The sequence below is a fragment of the Sus scrofa genome, chromosome 6 (assembly GCF_054392235.1).
Source record: "Sus scrofa isolate SSC_HxYL_T2T_F1_AM1 chromosome 6, Sscrofa_HxYL_maternal_Yorkshire_Landrace_v2.0, whole genome shotgun sequence".
Lineage (NCBI taxonomy): Eukaryota > Metazoa > Chordata > Mammalia > Artiodactyla > Suidae > Sus > Sus scrofa.
Window position 1 is genome coordinate 69,674,748 of NC_139388.1, and position 17,139 is coordinate 69,691,886.

Genomic DNA, 17,139 nt, shown 5'->3' on the forward strand with positions numbered 1-17,139 from the left:
ACTCCCTAAAACAGTGCCCCCCAACTTAACACTGACCTAAATCAAGAAAGCGAGCACTAACCATTGTATGAATTGGCAAATATTTACTTTAAATAACAAAAATTACAGTTGCATGCCACACCTATTTACAAAAATGCCTTGCTCTAGAAAAATAAAAGCAAACCATTTCCTCTGGCCTGTCTGGGAGGGGAACTTGCCCCAGAAGCTCCGTTCCTTTCCCGTGGCCGACAGGAGCTACAGGGCCCATTCACGCCCAGGCTCTATGTGTGGTCGTCCTGCTGCCCAAGGGCTGTGCCGACCCCTTCCTCGGCCTCCAGGAAGCACAGGCAGAAGTGGTCCTTGCTGAGGAGAGCCAGGGAGTCCCCGCTCGGGTGCCAGCACAGGGAGAGCACCTGAAAGTCGCCTGGAGGCAAAGAGGTGGCCAGATGTTAGAGCAAGAGAGGCCAGGGCTCCGGGGGACCCCAGCCAGAGCCCCCAAGTCCAAGGGCCGTGCTCCCAGCCTGGGAAGATCAGGGCAGCAGCCCGTGTCCAGCAGCTGCAGGGCGGCCCTGAGGTTTATGCAGTGTCTTCTGCTGAGGCTGGGGCTGCTGGACCGCCTCCGCCCACACTCACCTTCTCCGGGCACCTGCACTGACACGCAGCCCGCCGGCGACCACAGGTACACCTGGCTGCCCCCTGTGCAGATGGCCAGCCGGGGCTGCCGCGGGTCCCACCGGAAGGACCGCACAGCCGACAGCTGCTCCAGCACCACGAAGAGCCTCAGCTTCCGGACGTCCCAGATCCAGACGGCGCTTGGGATGCTGTCTGGGGAAGGAAGAGGGCCAGGCCTCTGCTCACCACCCGCTCCTGTCCAGCACCCACGCCACCCCAATAGTCCCACTCCGGGGACTTGGCTCACACGCCTGTCAGCCCGGGGCCCTGCTCATCACCAGACACACAGGCGGCTGCTCCGTGGGCAGGACGGGCGGAAGCCACAGGTGGGAGGCCCCGAGCTGACTTTCCTTTCAGACTGTCTGAATCTCAGCCTGGGCCTGGAGGAAACACGACACCCGTGGGACGGGCCACTGACCGCTCCTCGTGGCCAGGAAGTAGTTGTCCAGACTGAAGGCCAGGGCCCCGATGCCCATCCTCGGGTTGGCTCTGTCTGCCGTGGGTTTCAGAGTCCGGAGGGAGGCCGGCACCGTGGCGATCTCATCTGGGCGCCAAAAGGGAGCACGCGCCCTGAGCCTCCCGGCAGCGAGGGAGAGGGGCCTCGACCCCCGCAGGGCGAGGCAGGCGCTGACAGCCGGGGCAGGTCAGGGTCTTCCCGAAAACAGGCTCTGCGGGAAGCTGGCCAAGGCTTGGGAGGACCTATCGCTCCTCTGCCACCCTGATGACACCCACTGTGCACTGGCCCGCGAGTGACCCCGGCCCCAGACGCAGCCTTTCGCTCCTGCTGAGCCTGCACCCCCGACCCAGGCTCACCCAGACAATGGCACTGTTCGTTAAAAAAGCACCCCCCAATTTGGATTCCCAGGTGGCCTGCAGGTTCATGGCCAAGAGACGGGGACTACAGGTATCACGGGAAAGGAAGAGCTTTGAAAACAAGAGGAACATCTGAGGTCGGCCTGGACCAAGAGGACTCAATGATGGCAGAGGGGGAGGGGAGGGGAGGGAGGGGGGCAGGGGAGGGGAGGGAGGGAAGGAAAACTGCGGTGGCGCCTGCTGGACCGCGCTGCTCACATTTGCTCTCTGTGGTGGCCCGGGGACCGGCCGGGGCTCTGGGTGGAGGGAAGGCCAGGCGGCCCAGCGCCAGTGGCGGGCTCTTCTCTGCCTCCCTGTACACCACCTGGAAGAGAGACGGGCAGCAGGACATGCAGCTGCCACTGCGGGCCAGGATGCTGGCCCGCACCCTCCTGGTCGCTCGCCAGCTGGTCCCGCCCGCGTGCTGTGCTAGCGCCTGCATTTCAGTGGAGACCGGGGACCAGTGGGCCAGGGACTGAGAGGAAGGGCAAGCGGCCGTGGGGTGGAAAGGGCCACGGCAAACCTGGCTGCCCGCAAGTCCTGCCCCAGCCCCGCCAGCACCAGAGCCCAGACCCCGCAAGCCCAGCAACTTGCCTCCTCCCCCGGCTCTACGCAGGTTCCTCACCTGCCCATCAGGTGTCTGTCCCCATCCCTGCTGCCCCCCAGCACCCTGGCCAGCGCCTGCGGAATGGGACCTCCTGTTTCTACCGCCTGACCGGCGCCCCTGGTCCCCAAATCATGCTCTCGGGGATTCGCCCTGGGCCCCTACCCACGCAGGAAGATGGCCCGCTGTCCCCGCCCTGGCCCAGGCTCCACGGGGCCAGGGCTCTGCCTGCTCTCTGCCCACCAGCCCAGAGCATAGGGAACGGCCCAGCAGAGGCCTGGCGCCTGTGGGCAGGGGGTCGTGGCCCTGGGCGGAGCAAGAGCTGGTCCCAGCAGCTGGGGGGGCAGGGACAGGAGAAACAAAGGCCACTGGGACTTACTGTGCTGGGGCTGCTGACAGCCGCAGGATGCCCCAGCTCTGCGAGCAGCTTCCACGTCACGTGGTTGAGAACGCGCACCTGGGGAGGGACCCGCGTTCAGAGCCGCCGCCGCTGCAGCCGAGGGCTTCGCCCCACGGGCCGCCTCCCACCTTTCCGTCGTAGCTCCCGACTGCCAGGAACTGACTGCTGGGGCTCCAAGCCACCGACTTGATGCCCAGGGACCACTCGTAGGCGCAGTAGGTGGACAGCAGCCGGCCGTCCAGGGAGTAGAGCAGGATCTTGTACTGTCGGAGACACGGTGCGCGTCACTGAGCCAGGCAGATAAGATGCAGCCGCGTGGGTTGGGGAGACTCGGGGACATCGGAGCAGGGCCAGTGCGGCGGGAAGTGGGGGTGGGAGGCCCTAACTCGAGAAGCGAAGCGGTCACGTTGTGGAAAAGGGGAGTCGGGGCTGTCAGGCTGAGGACCTGCTCTGGAGCGCAACGTTCAGGGGAGACGGAGCGAACGCCCCAGCGTCCGGAGCACGGAAGGAAATACAGGCAAAGGCGCTGACAACAGGGAGGGCCTCCGAGTCGCTGCGCACCTCCAGGCAGGTGTCCCAGGCCGCCAGCACGCAGCCGTTGGGGGCCCACTCGATCCCTGCCAGGTCCTGTGTGTCCGTCTCAAAGTGCTTCCAAGGTGATGGGGGAGAAACAGGTGGAATTGGAAATATTTCCTTAAACAAATGTGCGCACATTTGCTTTCTAACTGATGTGCTGACACACTTAGCATTTAATTTCCTCATCGAGCAAGGGACAGCTACGGCCTCCTGCTGTGAAATCCTGCCTGTGCTGGGAGGCTCCAGGCCGGGCTGCTCCTGCGGCTGGCAGCCAGCGCATCACACCCTCAGGCCAGGACGAGCCCCACGCCTATGAGAGCAGCTCAGACAAGATCCGCCCTGGACACTCAGCTCAGCCCCCTGTGTCTGTGTCCGGTGGCCGCCTGTCCGGCTCAGGCCCCTGGCCAGTGGTAAAGTGCTGGCATGGCCACATGACAAAGACCATTTAACCAACTCCAGTTGACACGCCCCAGGCGTGCACGGTCTAGTGAGCCCTGTAAAGGTGTGTCACATGGTTACAGGCAGCGCCCCGTCTTTGGAAACATGGGCTCACATCTCTCCATTTAAGGACCATGCCCCCCAACCCCGTCGCCTGGTCCCCGTGGGGTGCCCTCACCCGCAGGAGCTGCCAGTCGCTGCAGACAAAGATGCTCACGTGGTCCCTGCAGTCCCGTCTCTCCGCCAAGGCCAGGTAGCGGCCGTCCCTGGTAAAGGTTATTCCTGCCGGAAAGGGTGAACAGGCCGGGGTCAGGAAGCAGCCCGCGTGCAGCAAAGATGCTGGGGTCGGAGTGAGAAGGGGAAGGTGGGCGCCCCAGGGGTCCCTGCGCCCTCGCGCCGACCTCTCTGGACGGGACCTGTGAGAGCGGCCACTGCGTCCTGGGGAACCCCAGCATGTCGCGATCTTAGAAAACAAACCGCAGGAAACTCAGCTGGGTCAAAGAGGCTTGCCACGACTTTTCCTATTCTTACTTTTGAATTTAAATCTAGAAGCAGTAAATTCAAGAGAAGAATCTGGCTGAAACGTCAGACGGTACTGTCTGGTCACATTTCATACCTCTCAGATCAAAACAGTACCTAGAGGGAATTCCCGCTGTGCAGCAATGGGATCAGCAGCGTCTCTGCAGGGACGAAGGTTTGATCCCTGACCTGCTGCACTGGTTTGGAGGATCTGGTGTTGCCACAGCTGTGGCTTAAGTCAAAACTACGGCTCGGATCTGAGCCATAGATCCCTGGCCCGGGAGCTCCATACGCTGCGGGGCAGCCAAAAAAGAAGAAAAAAGAACACCTAAAAGATACAGACGTCGTGTCCACCAGGAAGTGTGTGTCACCTGGAGGCACTAACATTCAAACTACAAAAATCAAAGGTAAACGTACAGTTGCATCTCAATCACATGTGAGTTTCAAACTGCTCATGGCAGGAGGAGAAACGAAAAGCATCTGCGTTCGGAACGCTTCCTTCTGTTCGTCAACCGCAAGGCAGTTTTGTGATTCAAGCGTGGGGCCCGCAAGCGGCTCCGGGTCCAGCCAAACCCGCCAAGGGGCGTTCCCCAGCTGGCTCGGAGGACTCGGGCCTCTGGTCCCTCGCCTGCGATGTCCAGATGGGACAGGGCGCCCTTCCCCGTGAGAGCTCAATGAGGTCAGCGGAGGGCTTAGCTGAGAATCGGGTGTGAGAGGCGGGGGTCCCGTGATGACGTGAACGGAAGGGTCTCAACGCCTGTTCTGGAGCACGTAACGGGCCTCGTGTAACCTCCTTCTTTGAGGTCCTTTAAGCAAATGCTCTTCAGTTGCTGAGATCACAGAGCAGGGGAGCCACCGGTGGGCTACCTACCAGTGAGGCACTAGGGGGCTGGGATGTGCTTTAAAATAACCCGGGGGGGTTGGGGGGGGAAGGCTGGCGATGTGTCGACAGCGCAGAGGCTGCTTCTGCCTACGTTTGACATTTGAAAAGGTCCCCAACCCCCCCCCAACAGCTACAGAGAAACGGCTGCTGAGTAGCTCTGACCAACTCACCCTGCTGACAAGCTTTAGGGTATTTGATGTAGGACACAGACTTCGTGCATAAGGACCAGACAGTTATCCGCAGCTGCCCAGGGAAAGGGGGAGAGAGAGCAAACAGCGTGTATTTAGCATGAGGGGAAAGACGGTTGCAAATCATAAACCTGAGCAAGATGGCCTCGGCAGACCCAGTGTTAACTGCAACACCCGGTGTTTGGTTTACTCAATAACAGTGTAACAATATTATCTCAGAGACACAAAGTTAAATATAAGCGGGTCTGTGTTCCAAGATACAACCTGCAGTTGCTCAGTCAACTGTGGTCTGAAAACATTGAATGGAAAATTCCAGAAATAATCCTCACAAGTGTGTAACTGCATGCGGTTCTGAGCAGCACACTGAGAGCGCATGCCTAAGGCGCCAGCCCAGCCGATCCCCACCGTGGACGCTGTCACAGCCGACGGCACAGGATCCCCTGCAGCGGAGCCCCCACCCTCCCTCCAAGACGCCGTCCCCGGCCAGACCTCGTCAAACACCGCTCCTCCCGAAGCTCACCAGGCAGGTGTCTCATCATCTCACATCCTCACGAGGAGGTAAGCGCAGTGGGCGGTAGGGCCTCAGAGGCTGTAGTCGCTCCTAGTTGACTGCCGCCGCCGGCAGCCTCCTCTCGTGCCTGGTTTATACCCGAGCTTTATCACAGGCACGGCTGCGGAGGAGGCAGCAGCCAACGGAACAGGTCCCCCCTGGTGGCGCTTTTCAGCATCCAAGGAGTTTGGAAGGTACACACCCTCCCAACCGCCTGGATAAGGGGGCGCTTTAGTCACTGTTTTCAGCCAAGTTTAAACACGTCATTTCGTCACAGAAACACGCTTAGGTGGGAAGCCGTACGGCGTGCATGCTCTCCTGAAGCAGATGGGGGGGTCAACAGCTCTGCCTCCCTGGACAGCTGGGGGGTTGGGCGGGGCTTGGCCTCAGGCCACCAGGACAGTGAGGGGCTGACACCCCGGCCTCTGCAGGGATTTCTGGAGGAACCACTGCTGGCACATCGCACGCAGGGGCTGGGAGTCCCAGGGCTGGTGCACAATGGCCAGAAGGCGTGGTAATGAGGGACCCGGGAAAGTGTCGAGGGACAGAGTCCTGTACTCAGGACCCAAAGCCTCTGCACTGTCACCCCAACCCTATGAGCACGCCGGGCCCCCGCCTACACCCCCAGTTACCTGGCGTGCCTGCCTGAACACCCCAGACCCCCTTGGAGCCTCAAGGTGAACGATCAGCCTTGACTAGAGTTTCTGAAAAGCATGTCCACGGCCATGCGCAGGGCTGTCAGGAGGGGAACGGAGCTGCAGGAGCACAGGAGGGGGCACCCGCCACCCCCAGCCGCCCCAGAGCCTGGACATGGATGAAGCTGTTTACCAGGCATAGTTGCAAAAAAAGGGGACACAGGCTGGAACACAGCTTTTCTCAAATAGGCATCTCTTTAAAAACTACAGGAGGAGTTCCCGTTGTGGCGCAGTGGAAATGAATCTGACTAGTTTCCACGAGGACGCAGGTTTGATCCCTGGCCTCGCTCAGTGGGTTAAGGATCCGGTGTTGCTGTGAGCTGTGGTGTAGGTCGCAGACACGGCTCGGATCTGGTATTGCTGTGGCTCTGGCGTAGGCCGGCGGCTACCTCTCCAATTAGAGCCCCTAGCCTGGGAACCTCTGTATGCTGTGGGTGCGGCCCTAAAAGCTCAAAAGACCAAAAAAAAAGTACACGAATGGTAAAAGAAAAAAATGGATCCATGAGACGCCACCAAAAGGAAAGACTGCTTGCTGTTTATAAAAACCTGTTGGAGTTCTTTTGTGGTGCAGTGGGTTAAAGATCCAGTGTTGTCACTGCGGTGGGCTCGGGTCCATGCTGCAGTGAGGGTTCAATCCCTAGCCCTGGAACTTCCACTGGCCTTTAGCCAGCAGGGGGGTGGGATGAAAACCGGACAAGATCCTGCGGGTGTGAAGAAACTGAGCCCTCAACACAGCTGGTAAAGATGGACTTTTTCTCTTCTCTTTTTAGGGCCACACTTAAGGCATATGTACGTTCCCAGGCTAGGGGGTGACTCAAGCTGCAGCTGCCAGACCTATACCACAGTCACAGCAATGCCAAATCCTTAACCCACTGAGTGAGGCCAGGGATCAAACCCGCATCCTCAGAGAGACAACATCAGTCCTTAACCCACTGGGCCACAATAGGAACTCCTTTTTTAAAATTTCTCTTTTAGATGTTTTTTAAGGAACTCTTTCTTTTTCATTAAAACTGAACAGAGAGATTATACAACAGCACTTCCAGGCTTATGATGCCCTGACAACTCATGACGTTTGTCTTTCCCCAAAATCACCCACACCACCTCTCCGAGCGATCCTGGGATTGGGGGAAGGGGCTGCCCTCCGCGGTTGGGGCAGGAGCTCAGGGCGCCCCACTCACGTGGAACTCTGTTGTGTTGAGGATGTGCCGCCCGTCTGGGCTCCAGCAGGAAGCCACCAGCCCTGCAGAGCCCTCATCTATTTTGCAGTGCCAGTCTGGCTGCTCCAAAGACCACACCTGGATCCATGGGAGAGAGAGATGGGTCAGCGCACCAGTGAGGCTTAGAAACGACTGGACAGACACAGGGGGTCTCAAAACCTCTCAGTGTGAAGGACCGGCCCTGGACCGCATCACCGAGGGACCAGGGCCAGTCCTTCTCGGAGACATCACTTTGGTGTGGCTTGAGGGGTGAATTCATGACCTCAGTTCCAGGTCGACAGCTGAGCACACGGTACGCGAGCTGCTGGGCTGCCGTCTGAATGCTTCCTGCTACAAACCTAACTCGGGCACAAATCCAGAATGCCGAAGCAGTGTTTTTGGTTTTTTAAAAGTCCTTAAACATTTAAAAATGGGCGAACTAGGATCATTTTGAGAGACGCTCCTGGGGGCGTGGGGCTGCAGGGCGCACCTGCACCAGCCCCCGCCTGTAGAGGGCGCACAGGATGAAGAGCGAGTCGGCCGACCACTCGATGTGCTGGATCTGGTCCAGGCACGTGTACAGCTGGAGGATCTGAAGGGTGCTGGCATCTCGAACCACCAACCGGTACTGGACGCAGGAGGCCTGGAAAGGAGGGGGGCCTGGGTGCGGGCTCTGAGGATGGAGCCCTTGGGACTGGGGCACCCACCACCCTCCTCTCACTCATGCTTTCTGTCTAGATGGTCTCGTGCCTACCACGCCGACGGCCTGTTCTAAACAACAGATGAGTTAATAAAAAGATAAAACTGAAATATGCCAACTAGGTGCCAGAACTGTTCCACCTCAGGAGAAAACATTAATTTAAAACCCTCGAGGAGGTCCCAGTGTGGCTCCGCGGCAACGAATGAGGTTGCGGGTTCGATTCCTGGCCTCACCTAGCGGGTTGAGGATCCGGCATTGCTGAAAGCTGTGGTGTAGACCACAGATGTGGCTCAGATCCCATGTTGCTGTGGCGTAGCTCCGATTCGACCCCTAGCCTGGGAACCTCCATATGCTGCAGGTGTGGCCCTAAAAAGACAAAACAATAAATAAAAATAAAACCCTCAAGTCATTTTCTACCCGTCTACACCACGTGGCAAACACTAAAACAGGAAACAGCACCGGGAAGCAGCTCTTGGGGAACAGCCACACTGGCTCCGGCTATCCCCTGCGGGCCATCTGTGAGGGCTGAGAAGGACTCACGGCCACTGTTGAGAACCACTGAGGCCACAGCTCTCATCTGCTCAATGGCAGACATTCCCTAAGTTCTGCAGGTGCAGGATGCTTCATAGCTGCTCACTCGCCTTCGCTGAGGGACGAGGACATGCACACGGGGCTCCCAAGACCCTCGGGATTTCCCGGGTGATGGAGCACCCCTGTTCCAGGGAGGCGGCTCTAGGTGGGCTTCTGGCTGGGGCTGGTCTCAGGAAGGACCAAGCCAGGATCAGGAGCTTGGAATTTCAGCCCCACCTCCCCTTCTCTTCGGCGACAGCTCACACCTGCATGACGAAGCCCCTGTAAAATCCCAGGGACATGGGGCTCAGAGCATCCGGGCGGGTGACCACATCCATGCAGGGAGGGAGACGCCCCAACTCCACGGGAGCCCCCGCGCCTGGGACCCTCCCAGAGTGCATCCTACTTACCCCTCAGCCAGCTGCTTGTCTGTGTCCCTTCCTCATGTCCTTTATGCAACCACTAAGCCCTCTGAGGGCTGGGAGTCACTCTAGCAAAGTAATGGAACCTCCGAACGACAGCCAGGGGTCAGAAGCACAGGTGACAACCTGGACTTTTGACTGGCCTCTGAAAGGCGGGGCAGTCTTGTGGGCCTGAGCTCCTACCCTGGGGGACCTGGTGCGCTCTCCAGGCAGATGAGACGGTGTCAGGACTGAGCAGGACCCCTGGCCAGTGTGGAGGTGAACGGCTTGGCGTGGGGGCAAACCCACGACCGTGGCCAGATGTGTCGGAAGTGGCAGGCGTGTGAGTATAAGGGAGGGAGGGGTCTCTCACACGCCAGCATTAACATGTTCCTAACTGTGTGCTAAGTGGCAATGACGGTCCCTTGCGGACAGCTACTTCATGCGCCTACGTATTAAATAACAGCCACCTCCAAGCAAACGACTTCTGAGACTGCATATACTCCTCCGCTAAGAGCAGGTCCATCTCCGTTCAAAAATCAAGAACTGGCTTTAACTGTTACTTGCTTCATTTCTGTACTTGCCAGGGTCAAACTAGATCATTGGGTCTTTGTCTGAGGAACTTCCATGTTAAAAAAGCCACACGGATCCCACATGGAGAAAGGAGGCTGAGAGAGTAACTGCAGATTAGAGCAAACACCTGTCTGGTGCTCATTTTTCCACGTGGCAGCTGTGAAAGCTGTGCTCAGCTACAATACATTCCTTATGAAATGGACTGTTTGTAGCAACATTTGGAAAAACCGTATCAGATCTGCTGCAAGATATTAAAAATGGCAACATGAGAAACTATACGTAGTATCTCGTAATAATCCATGATGGAAGAGAATGTGAAAAAAAGAATATATGTGTGTGTATAAGGGATTCACTTTGGACACCTGAAACTAACACAATATTGGAAATCAACTACATTTCAGTTAAAAAAAATTTTTTTTTTTGTCTTTTTGCCATTTCTTGGGCTGCTCCCGCGGCACATGGAGGCTCCCAGGCTAGGGGTCGAATCGGAGCTGTAGCTGTCAGCCTACGCCAGAGCCACAGCAATGCAGGATCTGAGCCACGTCTGTGACCTACACCACAGCTCAGGGCAACGCCGGAACCTTGACCCACTGAGCAAGGGCAGGGATCGAACCCGCAACCTCATGGTTCCTAGTCGGATCATTAACCACTGCGCCACGACGGGAACTCCTAAAAAAAATTTTTAAGTGGCAACAAGGCCCAACTTTTTTCCGCACTGGGTAGAGCTTTGAAGAGCATGGTCCTGATCACATGACCCCTTAGCGCTCATAAGAGTTTAATTGGAGGATAAAAACCAAAAAAAGCACCAAAGTTAAATGAGAAAAATATAAAATTCCTTTTTATAGTTGACCTGGATTTTTGCAAATGACCTTTAAAAAACTAATTCATAGGAGTACTTTGAAAAACACACCAAGGTTTTGGAGTGCCACTTAAGCTAGAGATATTTTGTATTTTGGAACTGAATGCCATGTCCTATGATTTAGAATAGAACCTCCATAAGGAAGGCAAATATGAGGAGTTCCCATTGTGGCTCAGTGATAATGAACCTGACTAGTTCCATGAGGACATGGGTTCGATCCCTGGCCTCACTCGGTGGGTTAAGGATCCGGTGTGGGTTACGGCTTGGCTAGCATCTGGCATTATTGTGCTGTAGGCCAGCAGCTGCAGCTCTGCTTTGACCCCTGGCCCAGGAACTTCCATATCCTGTGGGTGCAGCCCCCCAAAACCAAACAAACAAAAAGGCAAATATGTCACTTGAGAATTACATCCTCAAAGGCCCAGATAAAAGGAATGCAAATAATGCTCAAATTGAAGAAAAGTCATGGGGCCATATGTTAACAGTTAATGAAACTAAGTACACTTTTTATGAAGCATCACTGATGTCTTCATGTCTTTCCAGTACTAACTATCTCCCACCCACCACACCTCCCCCCTCCCCAGGACTCTGAAGCTATACACTGGTCATACCGGTATTTTCAAAACTTAAATTTCATGTACAAGATAGCTCAGCGATGTTAGAACCACCTGCCACCCAGGGAACGAGCAGCTCAAGTCCCAGGAGTGGAGAAAATTCTCTTTATCTGAGCACAGAATGCGAGTCACCCGAATCATTCATCTGGTGTGCGGTGGAGACTGGTGAAATGGGCTGGAAAAGGTGCCAACAATGAGTTGCACCGCTGCACCAGGTTACAGCCAACAGGGCTGGCTTCTATGACAGACTAACAACAAGGGGCTGATAGCTCCTGTGCCCTCAAATGTGTCAAGACAGTATTGTTCTTACCTGCCTTTAACAGATGGAAACCCACGTGCAGGGACGCTGGCAGCTCGCCGGGTCGCCTGCTCAGGTCCTGTCTGCAACACCTGCCCGGGGCCACTGCCTGGGACCCCTGCCCAAGTGAGCAGCAAACCCCCGAGTTCCCTCCATCCAGGCCCCGCGGCGGCCTCGCTCCCGGTGTAGACACACGCCTCCCCGCGGAGAGCCCGCCCTCGGCCCAAGCCCCGCAGCCTCTCACCAGGTACTTGCCGTCGGGGGAGAACTTGCAGAGCAGGTTGGAGAGCTTGAACACCTCCGAGAAGTTCATGGCAGCCGCTGGATCCCGGGCCCGCGGAGCCCCGCCGCAACCGCCCCTTCGAGACCGGAAGTGATGGAAAAGCGGGAAACGCACAGTAGCCAATCAGAAATCAGGGATGACGCGCAGCATTGTGGGGCTTGTAGTTCTCCGCCCCACCCCCGGCACGCCACCACGCTTTAAAGGCGCCGTAGCGGTGCGTCCCACCCGGGATTGCCGCTGGTGCTCCAACATGGGAAGCCTTGAGACCTTCTCCAGCTATGGTTGCCAGATAAAAGGCAGGAAGTGCACCGAAACTGAATTTCAGATAAGCAACGAATAGTTTTCTAGGTTAAAGATGTTCCCAGGAGTTCCCGTCGTGGCGCAGTGGTTAACGAATCTGACTAGGAACCATGAGGTTGCGGGTATGATCCCCGGACTCGCTCAGTGGGTTAAGGATCCGGCGTTGCCGTGAGCTGTGGCGTAGGTCGCAGACGCGGCTGGGATCCCACGTTGCAGTGGCTCTGGCGTAGGCCGGCGGCTACAGCTCCGATTAGACCCCTAGCCTGGGAACTTCCATATGCCGCGGGTGCAGCCCTAGAAAAGAAAAAAAAAAAAAAAAAAAAAAAAGACAAAAAAAAAATATATATATGTTCCCAAAGACTACGTGGCTCATACTTACACTAAAGAATTATCCCCTTATCTGAAATTCAAATGAACTGACATCCTGTGTGTCTGTGTGTTTATATTTATGCATTCATAGTTAATGTAAAGACATATACATAAATTCACACATAAACATGCACTTGTCATTTTTATATAATATGTAACAGTCCAAACACACATATTATATTTTATACATAAAGTATAAGTATTCGTTTTTGTTTGTCTTTTGGCTACATCCCGCAACCATGCCTGCAGCAAGGCCCTCACTTCATGCTCAGGATCCGGGAGAGAACGAAATCGACACTCTGCCGGGAGTGCACCGGGGTTGCATGCACCCACCTGTCTATCGCAAGCCCGCACCTGCGCCCAGACCCGCAAGTGACAGAAGGCCACCAGGGCTCGGCCCTGGGCTCAGCCGCACCCGCCCAAGTCGCAGGCCGGAGCGCGCACCTGCGTCGCACTGGCTCTGCTGATCTCGCTCGCTGCCCCGCTTCTGTCTTGTCCTCTAGTCCACTTCACCCAACAGAGGCCTCCCCCATGCCCCCGCCAGGCGGTGCCCTGCCGCCAGGATTCCCGGGGCTGCACACAGGATCAGATCGCGCAGACCCTGACACCGGCCCCTGACCCTGCGTTCTAAGAACTGAGACCCGGCCTGGGTCCTCTTCGCACCTCTGCACACCCAGCTGGGCCTGCGCCCTTTGGTGGCCCCCCCAACTTCACAGAACGAACGAGTAGGGGATGCGTGCAGGCGCCCTGCTCCGCGGTGCGGCCAGATCAACTCCCTCCCGTGCGTCATTTGTCTTTGGGTCCCCACCGCACCCCGCACCTCAAAGACAGTAGGTGAGCAGTAAAGACGTGTGGAAGTCAGCCACACTCGCCAGGTGAGTTGTGGAACACACGTGGCCAGAGAACCTGGACTGAACCAGCCCGGGCTGCTAGGTTTCACCGGCGACACTGAAGCGAGGGTCCCCCTGGCCTGGAGGCATCGGTTCGGAGGCAGATAACGGTTCCCACGAGCACCAGAAGGAAGTGCATAGCGGGTGCCCGCCGCCCAGAGTCGTCCAGACCTCGTCCAGCGTGTGGGGTTCTCCAGCGGAGGCCTTAGAGGAAGTGGGAGCCCTGGAAGGGAAGCCCGCGTCTGCCCTGCAGGGGACCTGGCCCATGAAGCCACAGGTGGGGGGGGCGGGGGGGTGCCGAGGGAGGCCTGGCTTGCGACAGGTCTCTGTGCGCATGACTCACAGGTCGCCTTGGACACCCGCGCGTACCTGCCCTACGCGGAAATGATTCCGGCCGGGCGGGGCCAGGAGGCGTTGTCCCTGGGAGGGAGCTTGGTGCGGGCGCGACCCTGGAGCGTTTGCGTCCCAAGTGACTCCCCGGACGCGCAGGGGCACAGGCGATGCGTGCCCTTCTGAGCCGAGGAACCCGGCTGGTACCCAGAAGCAAGCGGCTCCACTTTACCCTGGGTTACGGGGCCGCGACCTCCACGCCTGTCCCCTGTAGGCCACAGCCAGTGCAGACACTCCGCGGACCTGGATGGCGGCGCCCCTAAGATGCGCGGCCCTTCTTCTGGGCCTCGGATCCCAAGCGCCCGGCGCGGAGGGTCCGGCGCCGATGGGGGCGGAGGAGCGAGACCCGGAAGATGCGCTGTGGCAGAGAGAGGAAGGAGTGGGCACGCGGACGCCGCATCTCTGCTCCCGATCCCGGCTCCCGCGCGCCCTTGCTCGTACCCCTAAGCCGGCCGAGGGGCCGTGGACACAGCAGTAGGGCTCCGGCGTCCGGTCGGCGCCCAGTCCCAGGCAGGCGGCCGCGCCCGGGGGCCCGGGGGCGAAGCGCGCCAAAAGGCGGCGGGAAGGAGGCGGGGCGGAGCGCGCCCCGGGACCCTGACTCGCACGCGGCCAGCTGGGGGGGCGGAGCCCTGAGCCGCAACCTTGGCCCCGGCAGAGCCCAGCCGGTCCCGCCGCCCCGCGCTCCTCCCGCCAAGGCTCAGCGGCCCGCGCTGCCTTCCCGCCGGCCCGCCGCGGAAGGCGCTAACGCCCGCGGCCACCCCTCCCCGCGGCGCCTCCCCTCCCGCGCCCATATAACCCGCGCCCGCCCTGCTTCCCCACCCGCCGCCGCCCAGCCGCACTCGCTTCACGGCCCGCGCCCGCCGTGCACCCACGAAGGGGTTCCGCGGTGAAGCGCCGGGGCCAGGATTCCCGGAGCTCAGGCGGCACCAGGTAAGCAGCGCGGGGACCTGGAGCGAGGGGACCTGGGCGCGGCGGGGCTCTGCTTGTGGGCCTGAGCCCAGGGCGGCCGGCACGGCGCTTTGCGGCGCCGAAGCTGGTAGTCGACGAGATCATGCACGAACTCGAGGGAGCGGGCCTTAGGGTCTTCCCGGAGTCCGACCAGCTCCTGGGACGCGGCTGGAGGTGGGGGCGGGGGGCCGGCCGGCCGAGTCCAGCCCGGGGGAGGATGCGCTCCTGCCGGCAGTGTGGTGGCCTTTGGGACCCGGAGCAGCCTCGCTGGGATTCCCGCGTCCACCCCGGCTTCCAGGGGAGGTTGAGAATGGAACTCCGGGTCGGGGGAGCAGGTGCAGGTGGAGGTCGGGAGAGGCGCCTGTCGCGGACAAAGCTCCTCCCCGCCGGCTCCACGCTGCACCCACGAGGCTGCACGAATCTGCTGGCGACGGCTGCCCCACCCCCAGGGCTGAGTGGGGCCCTGGTTCCCCTGGACCAGGACGACTGGGCATGACCCCTCGGCTCGCCCCAGGGAGTGGGTTGCTAAGGAGTCTCTTTCCAGAGGGGCATCTCTCAGTGGCCCTGTGTTGGCTGGGGTGCCCGCTGGCCTCCTGAGCGTTTCCTCTGGGAAAAGGAGGGGTCAGAATCCGGCCCCTGGCCAGAGGCAACTTCTCTCTCCTGCCCCTCCTTGCCCTGCAGTCACCGTCCTTTCAGACTTTGGAGGATGGGGGGGGCGCTACTACCTTTTTTCTCAGCTGGTCTTTTTGCCCGGGCACTGAGTGGATTTGCACAAAGCATGCCCGTGTCCGCATAAATGAATGGGTGTCAGGTCGACCACCGCCAACCCGTGAGGGGCTGGGGAACAGTGCCTGGCTCACTTCTGCCCAGAGCTCCAGGTGTCCTGTGGTCTGTTTATTAAACACTGGACATTTGGGAGCCCTTGGCTCATGGTTTGGTTTGGTTTACATTCATTGTTGCTGTTTATTTGTTTCGCTTTAATGCTCCCCAGAAGTCCAGCACCCACGTTTTGATTTACTTAATACAAGCTGAAAGAGGACTGTATCAAGAACAAAAGCATAGAGTGTTTGAAAATTTGCAACATGTGGATATATGGATTATGCATGCAATTTGAAAAATAAAAGTCACGTACCAGAAACTGCTAGGGTGTCCCTGGGGGCGCTGCCAGAGGACTGGCCATGGGAAGCTCAGCCCCGTTTCACAGTCCTGGTGAAGGTTCTGGGTATCAGGGTAGCTGCCTCCAAATTCTGCAGGGCCGCCCTATGGGAATGGCCAGTCTGGAGCTGTGGTTAGTGGTGGCAGTGTAGAGGTCAGAATGTGGGGCTCTGATCCCATCTTCACCTCTTCTTACTGGTCATGGACCTCGAGCAAGTTGCCTAACCGCTTTGAGCCTCAGTTTACTCATCTGTAAGGAAAGGTGATAATAGCCCAGAGGGTTGGGGGAAGAGTAACCAAGATGGCATATCTAAAGAGCTGAGCATGGTGCATGCCTCTCACAAGTGGGCCCCAAAGTGCTGGCTGTTCATGCTGCTCCAGAGTTCAGAGAACCAGAGGACAGCAGGTGTCCCCAGGGGGAACAGGATGGCTGGCAAAGAGACACGACTCGGCCCCCCCCCCCCCCCGCATAGGGATACCGTAACAAGGATGCCTCCTTGAGTCACTATTGATAGGGTATGCCCCGCCCACATTCTCGAGTGAGGTGCAGACGGCATGGCTAAGAGGGGCATGAAATGGCAGACGGAGGACTTAGGGACCAGAACCTGGCGGAGGTGAGGTCCCGCCTGTCGCCAAGCACGCACTCACCCTGAGATTCCCGAACCCCAAAGGGAAGTCATTTGGTTGATGGGTAAAAGGAAGCTGCAGGTTCATCGAGCTGGGAGATGGTTTCGGGTGCCCGAGCTCAAGGGGACTGTATCCTCCAGACACTTGTGTAAAAGACCTTGCACCCACCAAGAGGTTTGTGTTTGCAAAAAACCAAAACATTCGTTAAACGTGCGTTTCTTCTACCCAGCCCACATAAGAGGGACGGGCAGGCCTTTAGTTTCCAGTTTGGGCACCCCTTTGCGAGTCCTGAGTCAAAATATTTCAATATTTTTCATCAGCGTTTTCTGATGAGTTTGTGTCATATAGTAAAAAGAAAAAAAGAAACTGAAAGGAATTGTTAGGTGACTCCTGGCTCCCTTGTCACCGTAACAGAGCTTCTGTCTGGATGGTCAAAGCTTAACGCTCCGGGGATTTTTATCCTCAGAACACCGCGTGACAATTTAGCCCTGTAAATTGCTGTAAAGTGCTTCCATGTCCTGCCCAGATTTCTATATAGAAAAGCATCTGGAACTAACAGCATCCATTTGTGTGTAGCCAAAACACACAATGTCTCTTTTTTTTTTTTTCTTCC

The 17,139-nt window shown here is 57.9% G+C and overlaps 2 protein-coding genes across 20 annotated transcripts in view; one reads left to right on the forward strand and one right to left on the reverse strand.

The window, feature by feature from the left end:
* Window positions 1-68: 68 nt before the first annotated feature.
* WRAP73 (WD repeat containing, antisense to TP73) lies at window positions 69-11,927 on the reverse strand. Of its 13 annotated transcripts, none has more exons than XR_001309223.3 (12): window positions 11,809-11,927; window positions 8,043-8,195; window positions 7,535-7,651; window positions 5,094-5,166; window positions 3,700-3,803; window positions 3,069-3,155; window positions 2,636-2,770; window positions 2,487-2,564; window positions 1,723-1,828; window positions 939-1,195; window positions 613-804; window positions 69-403 (listed from the first exon to the last, which is right to left on the reverse strand). XR_001309223.3 is itself a non-coding variant. In NM_001244721.1 (12 exon segments), coding segments are annotated over 12 exon segments (1,383 nt in total). In that variant the 5' UTR covers window positions 11,878-11,927; the 3' UTR covers window positions 69-260.
* Window positions 11,928-14,463: 2,536 nt separating this feature from the next.
* TP73 (tumor protein p73) overlaps window positions 14,464-17,139 on the forward strand; it is a 59,256-nt gene continuing 56,580 nt past the window's right edge. For all 7 annotated transcript variants that reach the window (XR_014806969.1, XR_014806968.1, XM_021095218.2 and 4 more), the window contains exon 1: window positions 14,464-14,726. The gene's annotated coding sequence lies outside the window, so the exon portion shown is untranslated. The remainder of the gene's footprint in view (window positions 14,727-17,139) is intronic.

Coding starts and splice junctions, on each gene's coding strand:
- WRAP73 (XM_005664956.4), bottom strand. CDS start 11,877: ATGAACTTCTCGGAGGTGTTCAAGCTCTCCAACCTGCTCTGCAAGTTC. Junction 7,652..8,042: donor ACAGGCGGGGGCTGGTGCAG/GTGCGCCCTGCA, acceptor CCATGGATCCAG/GTGTGGTCTTTGGAGCAGCC. Junction 805..1,069: donor CTTCCTGGCCACGAGGAGCG/GTCAGTGGCCCG, acceptor TTCCTTCCCCAG/ACAGCATCCCAAGCGCCGTC.